The following is a 20,334-nucleotide window of genomic DNA, read 5'->3' as shown; positions in this document are numbered from 1 at the left end:
TGAAGAAAGTTGTCCCTTTACAATCATATAGCATTTAAAGACATTAAAAACCCTGTATAGCCTACTGTTAAAATACAAAGGCTTGGCCATAAGAAAACCAAACAACTGAGAGAAATATGTCTACTACCTCAGATTTAACGTTTTATCTGTACATCAGCATCGGGGAATATAATCTCGTTCATGGTAGAGAAAAGCTGCTTACATATGCAAAACTAACTGTAAAGACTTAAATGTTAACACAGCTTCTCTGTCTTTATCAGCTTTTCCATATATACTGGCCCTGATAATCATCACAAATACTTACTGCTTGCTCCATTTCTGTAAATCCACTTTTATGAATGAATGACTCTCTCATCCGTTGCTCTATAGTTTTCTTCGTCAACAGCTGCTTGCACCCCCTGCTGGTGAGGTTGACTAACAGCTATGGAGATTATCAATCAGCAATCTACCTGCCATTCAGTCAAATGTTGAATTTTCTGTCGAATTTGAACCACTGAATTTGTGAAGCGAATTAAAATGGACCGAAAATTGCCTGTCGAATATTATACGTTGTATTTTTAAACAGAATTAATATTTTGGAAGTGAAATCTGAAAGGTGAATATGGATTATTGAATTTTTATTAATGAAACCATGTGTAAAATGTTTTGAAATTGAAATATTCACATCTTAAATATACAACCATGTTGAATTTCAGCCCATAAAATGCAAGCCCTAAAAAATAAAAATACAATGCATTAAAATGCAAGCAGGGTTAATGCAATGCATATTTTTTCAAGTAGTGCAATTCAACAAGCTTTTTTGTTTCAAAAACATTTGTTATTATTTTACTTCCATACCCAACCCTCTTACAGTCTTGAGGAGAGCTATTTCCTACTTCTGTGGATTTTATTATGTTTATTATGAGGAGTTTATTATGACACATGTATTTTTTTAACTTGTCTTTTTGTTTCATTTTATCAAGTGCAATGGACACGTTTTAATCTTTGATGCTCTGTGTTGGAACAATAAAATTGTGATTTTTTTTACAAACTTTTGCTGCTTAGAATCAAGTATTGTGATCTGTGGAGGGCTCCTCCTGCCTTAAATAGGGAGGTGGCATAGTCAGCTTATATTTCCTACACTACATGTATGTATGCCAAGCTTTTGTATTTTAAAGGTATACGGTAATTTTTAACAGTATTTTAACAGTTTTTAATGTCTTTAAATGCTATGTGATTGTAAACGAAAAAACTTTCTTCAAATGTATGTGAAAAAACTTTCTTTAATAAAAATATCCCTTGATCTTATGCTTGTCACTGTTACCCAATACATTGCTTCACAGTTAAAAAGTTTAAAGCACATTGTTTTTTACTAGTTTTCAGACATTTACACTTCAAAACACACAAACATCCCTAAACTCACCCACAACCACATGATGAATACCACTGGCTTCTTGTCTTAGAGGAATCCATTATTTGCTAATCCCATTCAATCCCATTACACTATCTTTAAAACTATAAGCATGGCTTTCCAAAGCTGAGTTGACAAAGAGCATCTGAAATGGGCCTTGGAGAACATCCTTACTCAAGAAAGTTCAGGTTCTCCAGATGCCTTCAGTCTCCTAGGATGTGAGCAGGCAGAGTCGTAGTCTTTAGTATCAGTGTACATCACCAGTGTGCTGAAGGGGAGATACACACAGCAGAAAGGATGGTAGCGATTTTGGGAAGACTCAAAACCTTTAACATAACTAGTCTTCCAATCCAGAGTTTCCCCACTTTTATAAAGCTTGTGGTCTGTCCATGCAAGAACTGAAGCAAGTTCAAAGTCTTACAAGTGAAGCTGAATCCACACATTTTGAATCACACGACAATCCACGTTTTTGTAACCGATTATTAAGAAAACACAAATGGAGACACTCATTTGCTGTGCATTTGCAATCTGTACACCGAGTCCTAAAATTCAGGCCTTTAGCGCCTTCGACTACCAGTTTAACTGGATTCATCCTCAATATTCTATCCTTGTTGTCCCTCCAGAAAATAACATCTCCTATGTGGAAATCAAGCCATTTTACAACAAGACGGTTAAAAAAAAATAGTGTAATAACCTTCAGCTGGCATAAGCAAGGAAAGCATTCTTGGTCATGAACAAGTTTTTGTCAGACATGAGCAAATATATTTTGAGACATAGGTCTTAATGATATTTAGTTTTGTTAAAGGTAATAAAAGCAACAGTTTTTCAATAACAGAAGAATATGTAAAAATATGGTATTTGGGGTAAAAGGCACCCGTGCTGTTTGGGGGAAAGGCACAATAATACACATGATAATAAACAGCTGGCTGACTTTTCCATTTGTTGACATGACATGGTAAGATTCAGATGGTAAATATCATAGATTAAGTTGGGTGTTCACCTTAGAGATAATCACCATATTTATAATGAAACCATCATATAAAAAAAATATATATATTAATCATATCATAAAATATAATTTATTGTTACTACTGTAAATCTATATTAAATTGGGACTTCTTTTAATGCTTTCACCCCTGGTTTCACAGACAGGGCTTAAGACTAGTCCTAGACTAAAATGTAAGTCTGAGCTGTTTCCACTGAAATAAACTTGCACTGACTGATCTTAAAAATATATCAGTGCCTTTTTAGTTTTAAGATGCACATCGGTAATGTTTTTTTCTAAGCATGTTTATAAAAATTACTTAAATGTCCTAATTGATCTATGGTCTAATCCTGGCTTAGTCTAAGCCCTGTCTGTGAAACCGGGCCTCAGAATCTTTACTTTTTAAAATAATTTTGTTTTTGTATTTTTATAATATATTTTTATATTAACATATTTTAATGACAGTATATTTACTGAACAAAAATAATTATTTGATTTATAAGCAGAAAATAGTGCAAACTTTGCTAAAGGGATTGACCTAAGATGAACTAAGATGACAACAACTAATTTTATGTTTTATTTTCACACAAAATCTGTTGCTCCATAAATGTTCAATACAAACATAATATTTTTTCAGCAATCATACACTATGAAAAGCATTTTCCTTAAGGTGTGCCTTTAGCACCGTTGTACCAAATGTATAGTACAATACAACGATTTATCAGGCGCTCAAAACAACCTATATTACCAAAATGTTGCATAGGTTGTTTAAGAAGACTTGATCTTACTACAGACAGAGAAAATCATTGCAGTGTTGTTGATTTCTGGATCAATTATCCATATTCTGACAGCCTACAGCACACAGAACAGCATCATAAACCACATGATCTTGACAGGAAACAATGCAACTTGCATGCAACCGTGCATGCGTCCCAATGTGCATACTATCCATCCTAAATAGTATGTGACATTAGTAATTGTCAATACTATTTAGGGCAGATAGGGTGGATTGTATGCACATTGGGACGCAGGGCAAGATTACTTATTAAAGTAAAAGTCTCACCTGGGAGCCATTTTCAGATGCATTTCATATGGTCATGGGGGGAATTATTTTTTATTTTTATTTTTTTGCCAATATTTTTCTAAAGTATTTTGAAGTGTAATTAAAAAGTGAAAGAAAATAAGCTGGTTAATACCTGAGCAAGTGGTTTTGCCATAACTCGATCCCTCCACCCATTAGATCCACAGAGGTGGAGCTGGACTAGATCGTGGACGTCCAGAGAGGGGGGACTGGACGTCATTTGGCTCTGCAGTGAGAATCACTTCGTGGAGACGCTGGTACTACTACGCAAGCGGTGCTCACTGCTCCGCCCTCGGTGTCTCGCTCAGGTGCGCGACTGTTCGTGTGTTGGAGGAGCATTGCGGAGCTGCAGGGAGAGCAGAGGGGATACAGTCATGTCAGACAGCGGGAACGCAGTCGCACAGTCACAGGACGAAGGATCCCACGGCGAGGACAGTACGAGCCGGGTGACGAGCCCAAGTGTGGGCAACAGAGTGACCGTGGTGCTCGGAGCGCAGTGGGGCGATGAAGGGAAAGGAAAGGTGGTGGACCTGCTGGCTCAGGACGCTGACATGGTCTGCAGATGCCAGGTTAGTTTATGAGCACTACTCAGTAACTTACTCACTCTGAATATGCGAATATATCTCCGGTGGGATGTGTAGTTGTGATGTGCTGTGTAACGTCCATCATCAACAAGCGTGTACGGAAATACTCATGGCATCAGTGAGCAGCCTGTGGAGCAGTGAAATGAATGTTAAGTGCTGTGAGTGTCCGTGTAGCATGTGATTATAGGACTTGTTTGCTGGCCAATTCTTGTGAAGCAGTTAGCTGCTGTTTTATTATAGCGGAAATAAAAATTACAGCGCGCTTCCATTGTTATCGACTACGCAGTCTGTCTGCACGCGAGCGACGTAAAATAAAATAAAATGCAGCGCTTCCTGCGTACTGTTTTAGCTACGCTAGCAGTGCACTATGTAGGGTGTTTGCTAATGTCACCTTGACTGAATAATGTGATATCGAAGCGCTGTCTGCCAATTGGAGGCCTGAAATCTTACTAGATGTTATTTAGTATATTAGTTTAGTACAGATGTAAACACAGACTCTGTTGTTCACATGAGCGCAGGACTCCTTTGAAGTCTATGACGTTCGAATGTGTGGTATGTATGAGTATTACAGTCAAACCAGATGTTGTAATTGTTAATAATTAAAGTAATAGTTATTCAACATTAACCTCCAGCTATTTGATTTTCTGCAGTTGTCTCGTGTTATAAATGTTTCAGCTCACTAATTCTTCAGACATGATGTTCTACAACTTTACCTGCCTTTAGCGACATTTATAATTTCAATCATTAGAATAGATTTGTGTTTAAAAGTAACAATTAAATTGGGTTTATATTTTATACAAAATATAACATCAATCAACCACCTGTTCCCATAACTCAACACTTCATATAGCCTATAATAGCCTATACACATTTGAAGGAAACATTTCTTTATGTTTAGAGAGGGAAGTCAGAGGTAAAAAAAAAAAAAAATGTAACAGTAGCCCTTTGCTTTGCTAATACTTTTATTAGCTTTCATCACTGTATTTTTAGTTTGTAAAAACACTTGACAAGTGTTTTTGGCCATCCGATGGTGTTGTTGACCCATATTACTCAATATACCTCAACTTCTCACCACTCAAGAAACAGTGACCTCTTAATACAAGGTTCCCATGGTCGTGAAAAACATGGTAATATTAGAGAATTTTAAAATGGTTGTTTCCATTAATTAAAAACACATATCTGTTGTCAAGCAGTTGGTTCAGGTAATAAAGTAAAGTTTACATAGCATATTGCTCCATCATGTGTCAACATATCTCCCATTGCACGTCAGAAAGAAACAGGTGTCACTATAATAGCCTTATGAAATTTGGACACTGCTGTGCTCTCACTTAACCAGATATACACACACACGCACACACACACACACACACACACTCTCACGTATACATCTGTTCTATTATTTGATTTTCTTTTTTCTTTTCTTTTTTATGTACACTAGTTGATTTAAAAAAAAATAGATTTTTGAAGAAAGGACTTTTAGGGACAACTGGGCAAATTGTTGTGGTATGCTTGCTCTCTTGGTTGTGTTGTGTTATGTGTTATGCTTGAGAACACACTACTGCACTTTGGTAGCAGGCCGCTTTACCCCCCCCCCCCCCCCCCCCCCCCCCCCCCCCCGACGCTATGATTGGAATTGATAACAGGCTCACATTGCAAGGATTCTCTCCTAAGAAGTTAGTATTCTGCCAAGGTTGTGACTGCATTAAATAAGTCACTCCATGGCGCACTATGCAAACCGTCATGTGTGTGCTGTGCAAACGGATAGAACAGAAATCAGATAGTGTTCGTCTTTTTATAAAAACACTGCACTCAGCAGTCTGACTGGCTTTCCTTACGGGCAGATGCAATGAAAGAAAGGCCTTCGTGCTGTTCCGTGTCACACCAGTTTGATATGTCGGTCCAGAAACTAGAGGATCAAATATGAAGGGCTTGTTAAATGTTTTAGATTTGAAATGGTCACTGTTTTATAACTCTTTCAGTATAATGAATTACAGATCTATGATGCCGTAACCAGACGCTATCTTTAGCCTAGCCTGTTATACAGGAATGTACTGAAATCTTTGTGAGCTAGGCCTATAACTGTCTATAGAAGTGTTTATGAATATCATTTAGTCAAGCTACACTTTTGGTATTACATTTCTTTCTTGATCTGCCACTGTAAGACCAAGTCTGACGAGAATGGACGGCCATCTGTTGCTCTGACAGATAAGATATATCAATAAGATTTGCTGTATTGACTCTGTAATTGACACAGTTCGGCCACTTATTGTTTTAACTTCAGAGTCTTAACTTATTTTAAACATAAATCTGTCTGAATCCTTGGGGTCAGCTTGATAATTCAGTCTCTGTGGAGATCGCTTGACTGCAGTGAGTGTTGTGGTGGTCAAGCATGTTAACTGTGTAATGTGCAGCTGTTTTTATCAGTGAGTCCAAGTATGCTGCCTGCTGATAATTATGCTGCTGATTTAAACCTAGTGTTAATCAATTAGGCCCCAAATACTTTTTTTTAACATACTCTAGTCCTTGCTGATTTTTCTTGTTTGAACAACCAGAAATGAATCAGCTGATAAAAATGTAATCAAACAATAGGCAGGCCTACTCTCTGTATACTCCAACACAAATCAAACCAAGCCAGATAGAACGCAACATTATAATCTCACCAGAGTCAACACACAAAACCATATTCAATCAAACTAGTTTTTGGTATTACTTACTCAGCCCCTTGTTCCTCTTTAAACAGACATTGGAGCAGATCACTCATTCTAGCCACTTTTAGTCTGCCAGGTTTGGAACACTGGATGTCATCCAACACAGCCTAAAACCCCAGAGACAGTCATGAGAGCAAATGTGACAAACATCATATGAAAGTAATTTTCCATGTTTATTGACTCAGCTATTCTGAGTTTTCTCTGAAACAGACTCTACTGTAAATATTTTCCCTACAAGCCACATCTTATAATACGGTGCAGTATGGATACAAAATTTGCTTTAAAGTCAACATGAAATCAGAATTGATCTTATTTATTATCTTTATACAACGTGCACTGGTTGTAGCAATTGTGCAGAATATTCCAAAGAAAAAAATCCAATTATATTTGCTGACGTTATCAAACTGTATAGGGGTCAGTTTTCATAATCCATTCTCTTCCCAATGGAGTCAAATCCCGGCCTACATGTTCTTTCCTCATGAAATGATATTCCACTTGGAAATTATGAAAAAATGGATTATGAATGTTTGTTCACTCTAATTGCATAAATAACTGTTAAACCTGTTTATTACACTTTTTACAATATAGAACAGATTAATCCTTTATGCTGGGATTTTGCTTACAGAAGCACCACATTCATTACATGAATCCAATGCTTCTAAAGTTTCTAAAGTGTCTGCATGCTGCTAATAACAATATGATGTATCGGTTCAATCTGTGCTTTAGAAGTTTAAACTTGTAAAGATTAAAAGCAACCTTGTAATAGGAGTCTATAATAGTAATGCTAAAGCAAGCAACGCTTTTGGTCACCATGGGTATGAGAACATCGTAAATGGATCTGAAAAGGAGAGGCATCCACACACATGCACTACTAAACTGGTCAAATGAGACCTGTCCAGAAATAGCTCTGCACTGTTCCTTGCTGGATTAAAGACTGATTTATTGAGCACACTTTGTGGGAACTCCCTCAGACACGAGCTGATTGACGCCATGTTGAAAACCGACAAATGTGAGGACTCTTGATGATTCTTAAGGATGGTTACAGCAGTTGGCATACCAAGTGTGCTCTGTAATCTATGGTTTCCCTGCTCTTTAGTCATGTGTCAAGTTCAACTAGGATGGAATCTAGTAATGACAATTCAAATAAATAAAAAAAGAAACAACTGAAACTCTGCAGAACTGGAAGTGAATGACTGGAATGTGTGCGTCTGAATTCCTTCTTGTATTTTGTCTAATGGAGCAGTAGAGCTACATTATTCTCACATTAAATCCACACCCAACCCAACAACCAAAATCAGTGTTTACATGCTTCAAATTTTCCATTTCACAACTGCTTGTCTAAGCATGTCTGTACCATACCATATAATGCTTGATGTTAGCTATATTGATAGTTCAACCAAAAGCTTGCTTTCTTTTGTGGAACAAAAAGTTTCAGAAGATGTTCTTCAGAAGAAATTAAGTTAAGATGTTCTGGAATGACATGAGGGTACTAAATGATGACAGAACTTACATTTTAGGGGTGAACTATCCCAAATTTGTATTATTTCTTCTCAAGGATTGAAAAGTCTTTGTGTTCTTCTCTCCTGTAGGGGGGCAACAATGCAGGACACACGGTTGTGGTTGATTCAGTGGAATATGATTTCCACCTTCTACCCAGTGGGATTATCAACCCTAAGGCCACTGCCTTCATTGGTGAGTATGTCAAATTACCCCCCTCTTTTTGTGTAGAGTGGCTTGTATGCAACCAATACAGCATGAAGATCTGTATTGGTGGTCCTTACTTTGAGGATGCCACCCTCTCCTCTTAGAGTGTCTGGATGCTGGCCAGCTTATCCAGACTAATATAGCTGAGTGCATTCAATGCAGTTTATTTGCAAAGATCCAATTTAGCTAATGGCCACTATTGTGTTCTGGCCTTCTGATTCATATGTCAGCACCGTATATTAGTATGATCTATAGGAAATGCTTGATGTTCCTTGTACAAAGCACTTTACCACTTAATGCAAGCATACTCAGCTTGTACAGGTTTAATATTTCTTGCCAGTATTCCTACCTTTCCTGTCCATTCCAACTCCTAAAATGACACATTTGGGCTTTTAAGATCCAGGGTAATTCTTAACCTCTTGTTCCAAGTTTCAAGATGTCACACTGTACAATTTTAAAGCCTGCTAATGTTTTATTAAATTAATTTTCTATATTATACAGTGTAATAACAAAACCAAGAGAGCAACATTACAACAATAATTGAATTTGGTAACAATTGTAGTGGCTAAAGAAATCTAGGCTGAACATTCATTTTTTAAAACACTAATACGACACATCCAGGAGACAGGTAAACTGTTCCACCTTTGTAAGGGTTAATGTTCTTATTTGCATATATACAAAGTTAATAATGTTCATTGGACAATAATTGCATGTCCGTCTGTGGAAGTGTTGCCAGTGAAACTGAACACAGCGTGACACAAGAAACAAGTTTCTGTGCATGAATATTAATGAGGTAAGTTGTCTGTTGCTAAACAACTCACTGTAACATTCTAGCACCACATTATTTAACACTCCAGGGTTAAAACTGGCCTTTTTCCCAGGGTAAAGATGCAGTTAACTCAGGGTTAAGTGTAGTATGGAAGCCTTGATATTTGACCATGTGACTGATGTGATTACAGGTAATGGTGTAGTCATTCACCTGCCGGGCCTCTTCGAGGAGGCCGAGAAGAATTTGCGGAAAGGAAAAGGTTTGTGTTTATCTGTTTGGGCCCTTGTGCTTTATATTTGAGTTTCAGTGAGTTCTGACAGGAGTCTAACAGTGATTTTGCTCGCAGGTCTGGAAGGCTGGGAGAAAAGGCTCATCATCTCTGATCGTGCACACATCGGTAGGCTGATGGCTCCCATGATATATAAACACTATCAGATCCCTGAATTACATACAGAGCTACAGGCAAAATGTGGCTTTGTAGGGTCGTAAACAATTTGATTTGATTACAGTGTCATTACTAAATAATGTGATCATGCAATTTGGTCAGAATATGATTTGATTATTTTGTATTCATAGTTATTTATAAATATGTGCTGAATACACTTGCACTATCATTCAAAAGTTTGTTTTTTGAAAGAAGTCTCTTGTGTACAGAGCCCCTAAAGGGACATGGTGATGGAAACTATATGAGATGGGAGGGGGAAAAATTACAATGCTCTTGCATTCTCCCAAGAAACTTTGGGTTCCCTCACAAAATCTTTTGCTTTACTCTGGGAAACGCAAACATTTGCGATAAATTCCCCCCCCCCCCCCACCCCCCCCACCCACCACCATGTTCCTTTAGGGGCGCCATACTTATGTTCATTGGCTGCATTTATTTGCTCAAAATACAGTGAAAACTGTAATATTGTGAAATTGATTGCAATTTAAAATAACGGTTTTATATTTCAAATGTGCCTCTGTGACATCTTTTGTACCTTTTCTTCTGAGAGTGTACTTTGATGAATAGAAAAGATCAATCTGAATGATCCCAAACTTTTGAATGGTAGTGTATGTAACTTAAGCCAAATGAATGCGTTTATGTACATGAAGTACATTGGGGGTTTTGGATTTTGAACAACAAAAATGTTGGTTGGTTGGTCGTACTTGATCAAGAAATTTAAGTTTACATTTCGAAAGCCACCGTTTATCTCCACATTGAAAGTGTAACTGATGTCCATGAGATTATCATAATATTTGCATATCGTCTTCTTTACATATACAAACCATTTATAACACACTCTGCACTGTGAAATATTTCTGAAAGAAAAAAAAAAGATGTAATGAAAGCCTAAAGCTAAACCCAAATCTTTAACACCGTTAAAATTCTCTAATTAATGCGTTGAAATTTTATTTGATTCTTCAATACATTTTTACTCTCCTGCTTTTTTGTGTTTGTTATTTTGTTTATAGTTTTGGGGATTTGAATTGGGCAGATACCGCTCTCAAATGTCACATAATCAAAGAGTCCTTTAAAACTTAATAGAATAGCATATCCAGTTAAATTAATGGTGTGTTTGAATTATTATGCCTTTAGTGTATTGTTGTAATTCAAGATTCTCAGCAGGAGCCGTTATAATGAAAGGACACTGGGATCCATTGTAGTCAACACAAGTGTTGTTATGGTGACCTGCTTTGGCATGTTGGGTTCAGACTCAGAGCTCCGAGAGATGAGTTCCAGCACAGTAGTGCTCTGTCTCACTGTAATGTATACACTCTCCTGCCTCTAGTGTTTGATTTCCATCAAGCTGTGGATGGAGTCCAGGAACAGGAGAGGCAACAGCAAGCTGGCAAAAAGTAAAAACCCTGCTTTATGCACACGCATACAACACGCTAGCAACATGTTATGACAAGAGTTCATAACAAAAGAAAAACTGCTTTGAGAGATGTAGTTGAGACTTCTCTGGTTGATGTTAGTAGCTGACTGGTTTATATGTATTTTTGCATTTGTTTCATAATGGACAAATGAGACGTTCCTATGTTTTTTTTTTTATGTGAAATAAATTATATGTAATTATAAATTTAAAATTAAATAATTATGTTTTAAAATATTTTTCAATCTTAATACCATCTAATATTTAATATTAAATATAATATTGGCTAAATCTGGCACATTTATATCAATGTGATGTTAGTTAATGTGGATTTTCCCTGACAAGCACAAGTTATCTTCAAGTTCAGCAGAATATTTCATAGTCCCTCTTACATTAAAACATGTAGACTTAAATTAAAATGTACATCAATAATGATTCACTCAATGTCTTCTAATGCAAGAATCATAAGAAGAAAATAGTCTCTTACTCTTACATTCAATTTGTTAACATGAAGAGAACCCTTTAGAAAAGCTGTTACCTTTTGAAATCGAAAATAAAGTAAAAACAGTAATATTGTGACATTTTATGACATTATTAATGTATTCCTGTGATGACAAAGCTGAATTTTCAGCATCATTTCTCCTGTTTTCAGTATCACATGATCCTTCATAAATCATTCTAATGTGCTGATTTTCTGCTCAAGAAACATTTCTTATTATTATCAATGTTGAAAACTTTATCTTGAATAAAGTCTTTTTATCATGGTCTTAAAATGTCTTAAATTTACCTTCATAAAACCTGCAGAAACCCTGAATGTAACAGAGTGTCCCTGCTCTGTGTCTCTATCCACTTAGGGGTCCCTGAAAAGGTCGCAGACCCCTGTTTTAAAGCATACACATACACCCAACATGGAAAGACAGTCTTATCTATCTAATGCACATGAATATCACTCATGAGTCTCACCTTGTTTTTGTTTCACCATCTAGTTTGGGTACAACTAAGAAGGGAATCGGCCCCGTGTATTCAGCAAAAGCGGCTCGCAGTGGCCTGAGGATATGTGACCTTCTGGCTGACTTTAAGGATTTCTCAGAGAGGTATGGGTGTGCTTACCTGTCAACTGAAATTGACAACTCAACTGTTTTACCCATTCATGTCACATTCCATAGACGGTGTTAAACTGTAACTCACTGTAAAAACACTTAATCCAGTTCTTAATCCATACCAGAAACAATGGAAGAGCAACTGATCACACTGCTAGCCTATCACCGTGTAAACTGAGCAGTCTCATGTCTCTTTTCACAGATTTAAAAATTTGGCCTCGCAGTATAAGTCTATGTACCCTTCACTGGAGATCGATGTGGATGGGGAACTTGCGAAACTCAAGGTGAGAAGTTTAGTCCAGTTCACACCAGTTAATACTGTTGGTTAAGTTTTTATAGGACTTATAGGATACGAGTTAAGAGTTCAGATTATTGTAAAGGAGGTAGAGATGCACAACATATCAGTATCATATCGGTTATGACACTCTTTCTGACATTGACCTTTTTTCCAGACATATGTAGATAGGATAAAGCACATGGTGAGAGATGGAGTCTTCTTCATGTATGAGGCGCTGCATGGACCTCCAAAAAAAATCCTGGTGGAAGGTGCCAATGCTGCCTTGCTGGACATTGACTTTGGTGAGTAATGGATACACCGAAACACACAGCCATTTGTAACGTAAGATTATGCAACAAGTAGTTGCAAAGTCACTTATTGTCAGTTGAATGTCTGTTGGCAGAGCATCAAAATAAAGTGTTAGCAGATGTTAAGCAGACAGTCTACTAATACTCTGATGAGATCTAGTTGACATGTAGTTGTAAAGTTACTTATAGTTAGTAGAATGTCTAAAGTGGACCATCGAAATAAAGTGTTACCCATTTCACTGACACGATGCTCTTTTTTTAGGGACATATCCTTTCGTGACTTCCTCAAACTGCACTGTGGGAGGGGTGTGTACGGGTCTGGGCATGCCACCCCAGAACGTTGGTGAAGTCTATGGAGTAGTCAAAGCCTACACCACGAGAGTTGGGATTGGGGCTTTCCCTACTGAACTGAGCAACGTAAGCAGCTCTTTTATTTCCTGCAGTGTTTGGATACTTAATGAACTCTCACTACTGTTCATATTCCCTTGCATTCAAGTGTTATGAGTGTTTTTCTGACTTTACTCGAGCACAATTATTGTTTTAAAGTTTTAAACAGGAATAATGAGTCCGGAGGAAAAGCAGTCAGTAATCTATAATGCTACACATGACAATGAATATATTATGAATGAGACATTTAGGTAACACTTTGGTTTGGGGACCAATTCTCGCTATTAATTAGTTGCTTTTTAGCTTGCATATTGGCTGTTTATTAGTACTTATAAAGCACATATTAATGCATTATTCTGCATGACCATATTCTACATCTCTTAAACCTACTTCATACCTAAAATTAACCACTACAACAACTAACTTACTAACTATTAAGCAGTAAATTAGTGGTTCATTGAGGCAAAAGTCGTAGTTAATAATGAATGTGTTCCCCAAACTAAAGTGTGACTGACATTTATGATATCCTGTTCCTTATTACATTTCATTACAATGACTTAATATGTGCTTATAAATAATAGCAAGGTTCACAAGGTCATGGAAAAATTCTACAATGGAAATTAATAAAATCATAAAGCCATGGGATAGACATGTAATATACTCTCTAATGAAATATATGACTTTATATTGTGTGTCTTGTCTATAACTGTTGGGTACAATGTACTTATTTTGCATTGCAAATCACTTTAGCTGCCATTGAGGTGGATTATGGGTGAGGTTAGGGACATGACTAGTGGTATGGTTAGGTTTAAGGGTGGGTTAAGGGGTTAGGGAAGGGTCAACATTTTTGTAGACTTCATAATTCAAACTGTCAAATAATTGTCAATACAATAGATCAATTTAGCATTTTAACATTTTATTATTTTTGCATATAGCTTTTTGTGTATTTAGCAGAGACAGTGCACATTAATAAATATTACTTTAAATACATTTTTCTTCTGTAGTCACTGAAAAGAATGTTACAGGGTCACCCTAAAAATAAATATGAAATTGAAATGATAAAATTATTAAAATGGTAACACCATTTTTAACACAATTAATTTTAATTTCAACATTTACTAATGCAATATTAAAATCAAATTGTATTTATTAATATTATTTAATGGACCTAAGCTAACACGAACTAACAATGAACAGTTGTATTTTTATGAATTAATGTTAAAGATAAATAAATACTGTTAAAAAAAAATTATTGCTCATTGCTAGTTAATATTAGTTAATAAAATAACTAGCGTTAACTAATGGAACCTTTTAAAAGCTTTACTGTTTAACTTCTTTACACACAAATACACAAAATAATTAAATGTTGCATTTTAGTCATACTGTACTTGTTCATAGGAAACTGGAGAGCTCTTACAGACGAGAGGCAAGGAAGTGGGCGTGACCACAGGTCGCAAAAGGAGATGTGGTTGGCTGGATCTGGTGCTTATCAAATATGCCCACATGATTAATGGCTTCACAGCGTGAGTGTTCAGTGATGTTTTTTGTTTTTATTTGTGTTCTATAAAATACAGTTTTCTTATATGCATCTCTCTATATGCCCCTCTAGCATAGCTCTCACCAAACTAGACATCTTAGATGTGCTTCCTGAGATCAACGTTTGTGTGGCATACAAATTAGATGGTGAAACCATCCCACATTTCCCAGGTAAGCAGCACATTTTTCACATCACATACAGATTTGATCAAATCTAGTGTAGTTAAATATCATACATTTTCCCCAGCAAACCAAGAAGTGCTACAGAAGGTTGAAGTCCAGTATGAGACTCTGCCAGGCTGGAATACAGACACGTCTGCTGTCAGGACCTTTGATGAGCTTCCAGAAAATGCAAAAAAATATGTCTGCTACATTGAAGATCAGTTGTGTGTGCCTGGTAAGACTTTTACCATCGCTAGGACACATTTCTCAGAAGTCACTTTTTTAAAAGTTCAGCTTGGCACTGCAGTTCATTTCACATTCAAAATGCACTAAAACTACCAAAACAGTATATTTTGAGACATGTACAGTGTCTCAAATCAAGTAATTTTTCCATAACTCTAGCAAAGATTGTCACGCAACAAACACTCTCACTGATCTAAGGGGGTTTTCACACCTGGCTCATTTGGAGCATTTGTTTTCGGAACATGGTGCGTTTTTCGGTTCGTTTAGGCATATGTGAACATAGCAATCGTGCTCGGATCCGCACCAAAAATAATCGGTCCGAGATCTCCTGAGCAAGGCGGTCTCGGCATGATTGCAAACGAACTCTGGAGCGGTTCGCTTGTGGTGAGAAAGCAATCCGACCCAACAGACCAAAGAACCAGGCTGTATCACAATACATGATGGGATAGATGTTGCATGAAAAGCAGCAATGTTTGTTTTTCTAATGCCTCTCAAAATGAATCGTGAAAGATGATGTGAAATGCCTTATTGAAATTTGGTCGACGAACATATTTCAGAACAACTGTCCAAAACACAGAAAAATACAGAAAAAGAAAGCCACAATCAGATCTGTCGTCTATCCATCCTGACTGTTGACCGCGATGACACGAATCCTGGAACGTAAATGGGACCAATGAGAGTAGAGTTTACTCATACTTGACTCATATTAAAGGTCCCGTTCTGCGTGATCCCATGTTTCAAACTTTAGTTAGTGTGTAATGTTGCTGTTAGAGCATAAATAATATCTGTAAAATTATAAAGCTCAAAGTTCAATGCCAAGCGAGATATTTTATTTAACAGAAGTTGACTACAAAAAACGGCTCGATTGGACTACACCCCTCTACTTCCTTCTTTAATGATGTCACTAGAACCATTTCTTGACTAACCTCCGCCCACAGGAATGCTCCCTCAACTCTACTGGCTACTTGCGCACTTCTTATAACTTAGGCTACTGTGTTTACTCCGCTCTTACGGTGATTTTCTGAAGTAAAACTGACGCTTCATCTTTTGTGTGATGTACAATAAACTTTATTAAACTCATCAGTATATGTTTGATCATCATTCAGACAGCAGACTTGTAGGCTATTAATAAATAATGGATACATAGCCTACAAGCAGATGACAAATACGTTATAATAACCGTAATTAAACTACTAAACCATACCTGTTTCATCTCTATACAGCACTCTGACTCTGTAGGCATTATTGTCCGACTCGAAATGAACACCGTTACTGAGAGTTTCTGATATTATCATCATTCCGTGAGATGAATTTTTCCTGACAGACTGAGCGCGAGCTCATGAAGCTCCGCCCCCTGTGTCGTCCAGCAGCAGCTCATTTGCATTTAAAGGGCACACACTGAAACAGCTCGTTTTTCTGAGCCCCAAAAAATGTCAATTTAAACATGCTGTAAAAAATGATCTGTTGGGTATTTTGAGCTGAAACTTCACATACACACTCTGGGGACATCAGAGACTTATTTTACATCTTGTGAAAAGGGGCATATAACGGGACCTTTAACTAATTTTTGGTCCATGTTGCCTTGTGAAAGCAAACCGAACTAAGAAGAAATTGTAACATTATAACAATTTTAATCCCTGTTTCCAAACAAATTAAATGATCTACAGGTGTGAAAACGCCCTAAAACACTATCAACAAGTCAAGTCACCATTATATATAGTGCTTATACAAAACAGATTGTTTCAAAGCAGCTTCACATGATAAACAGGAAAATAATGATCACTGATGCAAATTTTATTAAATATGAGACTAATTTAATTCTGCTGTAAAGCAGCTCCACAGAAGACAATAGTGTCATTATTCTGCTGAAGTCACTTCAGTGTTGATTCCATTCAGTTCAGAAAATTGTCTTTTGTAAAATTTGAATCAACACCACAACACCACAAAATGTATACAGTATCTGTGCCAATTTGGAATATGGATTTGGAATATATTTCAGTACGGTATTACTATAGAAATGTAGCAAATTTTTGTCTTATTCAGTTTTGTATTATGTTAGGTTTCGGACTGAAGTTTAACTGTTTTGAAAAGAGTATGTAAACGTGCAAATTGGACTGTAGTTTTGCTGGTGGTTCAATGTAATTGTAAAACAATTCATGCAATTTGAAAGCATTTTGTGCCAAAGCAGTGATAAATAATCTACAGTTTAGCTCACATAGACTGCTGTTATGATATCTGTGAGAAGAGTTTTGAAAAAGTGACCAAAGTATTTAAAAAAAGGGTTCTAAAAAAGTTTACACGACAGTTTGCAAGTATAAACAACTTTTTTTTTTTCAAAGTGCATGTTTTTGAAAACTATACCGTTATCGTGTTGGTGTAAACTACAAAAACGTGAATGTGTGAAAACGATGACGTCATGCGCATTACGTGTTCAGTCTATAGGTATGTGTGAGTACTTGACAACCAAAACAACAAAATGGCCTGGCTTGCATAATGCAGCGTTTTAGAAGTTTTTGCGATCCGTGTTAACGGGGATCGTTTTGATAGCGTTGTTATCTGTATGTGAAACTTTTCAAAAAAGGAAAGGAAAAACCTTTCCATTTTTAGCACATTGTTGTCAAGTAAACGTAAAGTATGAATTTGTACAATGCAATTGGGTTGTTTGACTGCAGTAATCCATATGACTTCCTCCATGTTTTCTTTAGTGAAGTGGATTGGTGTTGGGAAGTCAAGGGAATCAATGATCCAGCTCTTTTAAGAGGCTGCTTGGCCTGCATGTAGCACTGGCCGGATTATGCTCTGGACTCGGGGACTCGGTGCCGGAGACGGGAAGTTGCCTTACAGCCCGTTTAAATAGAACATTTCCCAAGATTTTGGCATCGTGTAACTGTTTCTCATCTGTTCTCCTCTGGTATTTTTAACCCTTGTAAGCTCAGTATCTCCATCTTAAAGGGTTAGTTCACCCACAAATTTAAATTCTGTCAGTAATTACTCACCCTCATGTTGTTCCAACCCCGTAAGACTTTCGTTCATCTTCACAAATTAAGATATTTTTGATGAAATCTGAGTGCTGTCTCACTCCTCCACAGGGTTATGGACACTATAACTTGCTGGCCCAGAAAATGTATTAAAGACATTGTTAATATAGTCCAAGTGACTCCAGTGGCTCAATCTTAAGTTTATAAAGCGACAAGAATACTTTTTGGGCGCAAAAACAAACAAAAATAACGACTTTATTCCACTTTTCATTTCCTTCTCTCTGGGCCTCGAGTCTTTTCACGTAGTGTAATAGCGTAGCGCGTCTGTGTTGCACGTCACCACGTATCACACACATGACCAGCGTCGCCCAATAGTGAGCCTACATGGTGACGTGCAACACAGACGCGCTACGCTATTACACTACGTGAAAAGACTCGAGGCCCAGAGAGAAGGAAATGAAAAGTGGAATAAAGTCGTTATTTTTGTTTGTTTTTGCGCCCAAAAAGTATTCTTGTCGCTTTATAAACTTAAGATTGAGCCACTGGAGTCACTTGGACTATACAGCACTCAGCACTCAGATTTCATCAAAAATATCTTAATTTGTGTTCCGAAGATGAACGAAAGTCTTACGGGGTTGGAACAACATGAGGGAGAGTAATTACTGACAGAATTTTCATTTTTGGGTGAACTAACCCTTTAAGTTCATACGCTGTACATGTGCTACTACTTAAAACAGTCAGGGATCAGAAGTTGTTAGATATACATTTTTAAAACAAGTACTTAAACATGTTTAAAGTTTTCGTTTCTTTTATCATACAAAAATGGTTATGCGATGTGTATTACCACATTTTGTCCTTGTTTTAAATGAACTGTATGATTGACTTGTTCTAGTCAACTTCATTTAAACATACAGTTTTTAAAGACAGTTTAAATGGTTCTTTACCAGATGCATAAAAGTGAATCTTTGTGTCATGTGATTTCACAATTCAGAAATATGTAGAAGCAGTAGAAATGAAACTTCTTATTGAGACATTTTCAAATTTGAATCGGTTTTAATTTGCTCCAAAAAATAGTAATAATGTGCCTCAAGATACAGAAACATGCAAGAGTTTAGGGATATACAATTATACAGGCTAGGCTCTTGATTCCATTGAATGTATGTAAACGTTTGCACAGTCCTCAGATGTTTATTGTTCAACTGTACAACTTTATGCCACAGGCATATCAAAGCCACTTTAATTATCAGTACTGAGATATCAGGATACTGATGCCTTTCAGAATATATTGTCAAAGTATAGACATTTATAGACGCCACCTCAGGACGTACAATTGTTTAGCCAGTAAAACGCACTGATGATTAAACTTCTTCTATGGTTGCTAGCTGCTGCAGGAGGTCATCTGGTTTTCTGACCTCCAGTAGTACATTTATCTATAAACCTTTGAATGTTAGAGGTGTCCCAAACAGTCGAATGTAAGAGTCACTAGAGCTTGTCTGTTTAAATACGACTGTTTCATAAACCCAGAGTTACTTCTGTATTCTGTTTCGTCTCACCTTCAGTACTGCACCTTCCAATAAACAAGTAATGTAGAATAAAGTGTGCCTTGTTAATACAGATGAACAATGAAACTTGAAACCTACTCTGATTGAGCTTTTATGGATTTTAATTGATTCAATATTTTAGCTTTTTGAGGGCATTAGTGTCATTGCCATTTGCCAAAAGTGTACATGCATCCAAAGTAGTATCTTAATGGATAAATGAATGCTGTGATAAAAAGAGCCTTTGTAAATAACCCAGAATGATAACTCTTTCTTTTTCAGATTGATGGTGGTTTGATCCTTTGCATTTTCTGTTGCTCACAGCTGCTGAATAAATGATATAACCTGTTAATTGTTCACTAGCATCTATTTCACATCAGTTATCTTGTATTATATCACACCATTTCCTCTGAACAAACCAAATCTAGCCGGCGCGAAACATTCAGCAACAGTATGTTTGCACATTAACATGTTTTTCTGTTTTTGAAACCCTTGATTTCTGTGTTGTGTTGCTGCTGATTGGATTTTCATGTATGTATGTATGTATGTATGTATGTATAATATACAGAACACAAAGCCATATTCTCTTGAATTTACTGTTATTGTACACTTTGCTGGTGATGGATACAGATGGGCGTGCATGTTCATCTACTGGGATTTGCTCACTTTGTAATTTAACTTGGAAGACAACTGTAAAGACACTTCAGTTAATAAAGTAATATAGTCAGAAA

General features: G+C 36.7%; 2 protein-coding genes across 3 annotated transcripts in view; one reads left to right on the top strand and one right to left on the bottom strand.

Moving 5' to 3' along the window:
- desi2 (desumoylating isopeptidase 2) overlaps positions 1-4,129 on the bottom strand; it is a 14,659-nt gene extending 10,530 nt beyond the window's left edge. The window contains exon 1 of the mRNA XM_079854589.1: positions 3,572-4,129. The gene's annotated coding sequence lies outside the window, so the exon portion shown is untranslated. The remainder of the gene's footprint in view (positions 1-3,571) is intronic.
- Positions 3,831-20,334, top strand: adss2 (adenylosuccinate synthase 2; the record flags this gene model as incomplete). 2 transcript variants are annotated; one of them, XM_079854586.1, is made up of 14 exons in its annotated part: positions 3,831-4,025; positions 8,338-8,440; positions 9,412-9,480; positions 9,568-9,618; positions 10,991-11,057; positions 12,061-12,168; positions 12,377-12,458; positions 12,627-12,753; positions 13,022-13,176; positions 14,545-14,669; positions 14,756-14,853; positions 14,930-15,079; positions 17,793-18,114; positions 18,645-20,334. In XM_079854586.1, 13 exons carry the CDS (start codon positions 3,831-3,833, stop codon positions 17,843-17,845), a joined length of 1,383 nt encoding a protein of 460 aa, XP_079710712.1. In that variant the 3' UTR covers positions 17,846-18,114; positions 18,645-20,334. The 2 variants fall into 2 exon arrangements, with proteins under 2 accessions (XP_079710712.1, XP_079710713.1); XM_079854587.1 differs by having other exon boundaries at positions 17,793-18,211; positions 18,512-20,334.

The sequence above is a fragment of the Squalius cephalus genome, assembly GCF_949319135.1.
Source record: "Squalius cephalus genome assembly, chromosome: 21".
Lineage (NCBI taxonomy): Eukaryota > Metazoa > Chordata > Actinopteri > Cypriniformes > Leuciscidae > Squalius > Squalius cephalus.
Note: the sequence above shows the minus strand (reverse complement) of the source record. Positions and strands in the feature narration are given on the sequence as shown.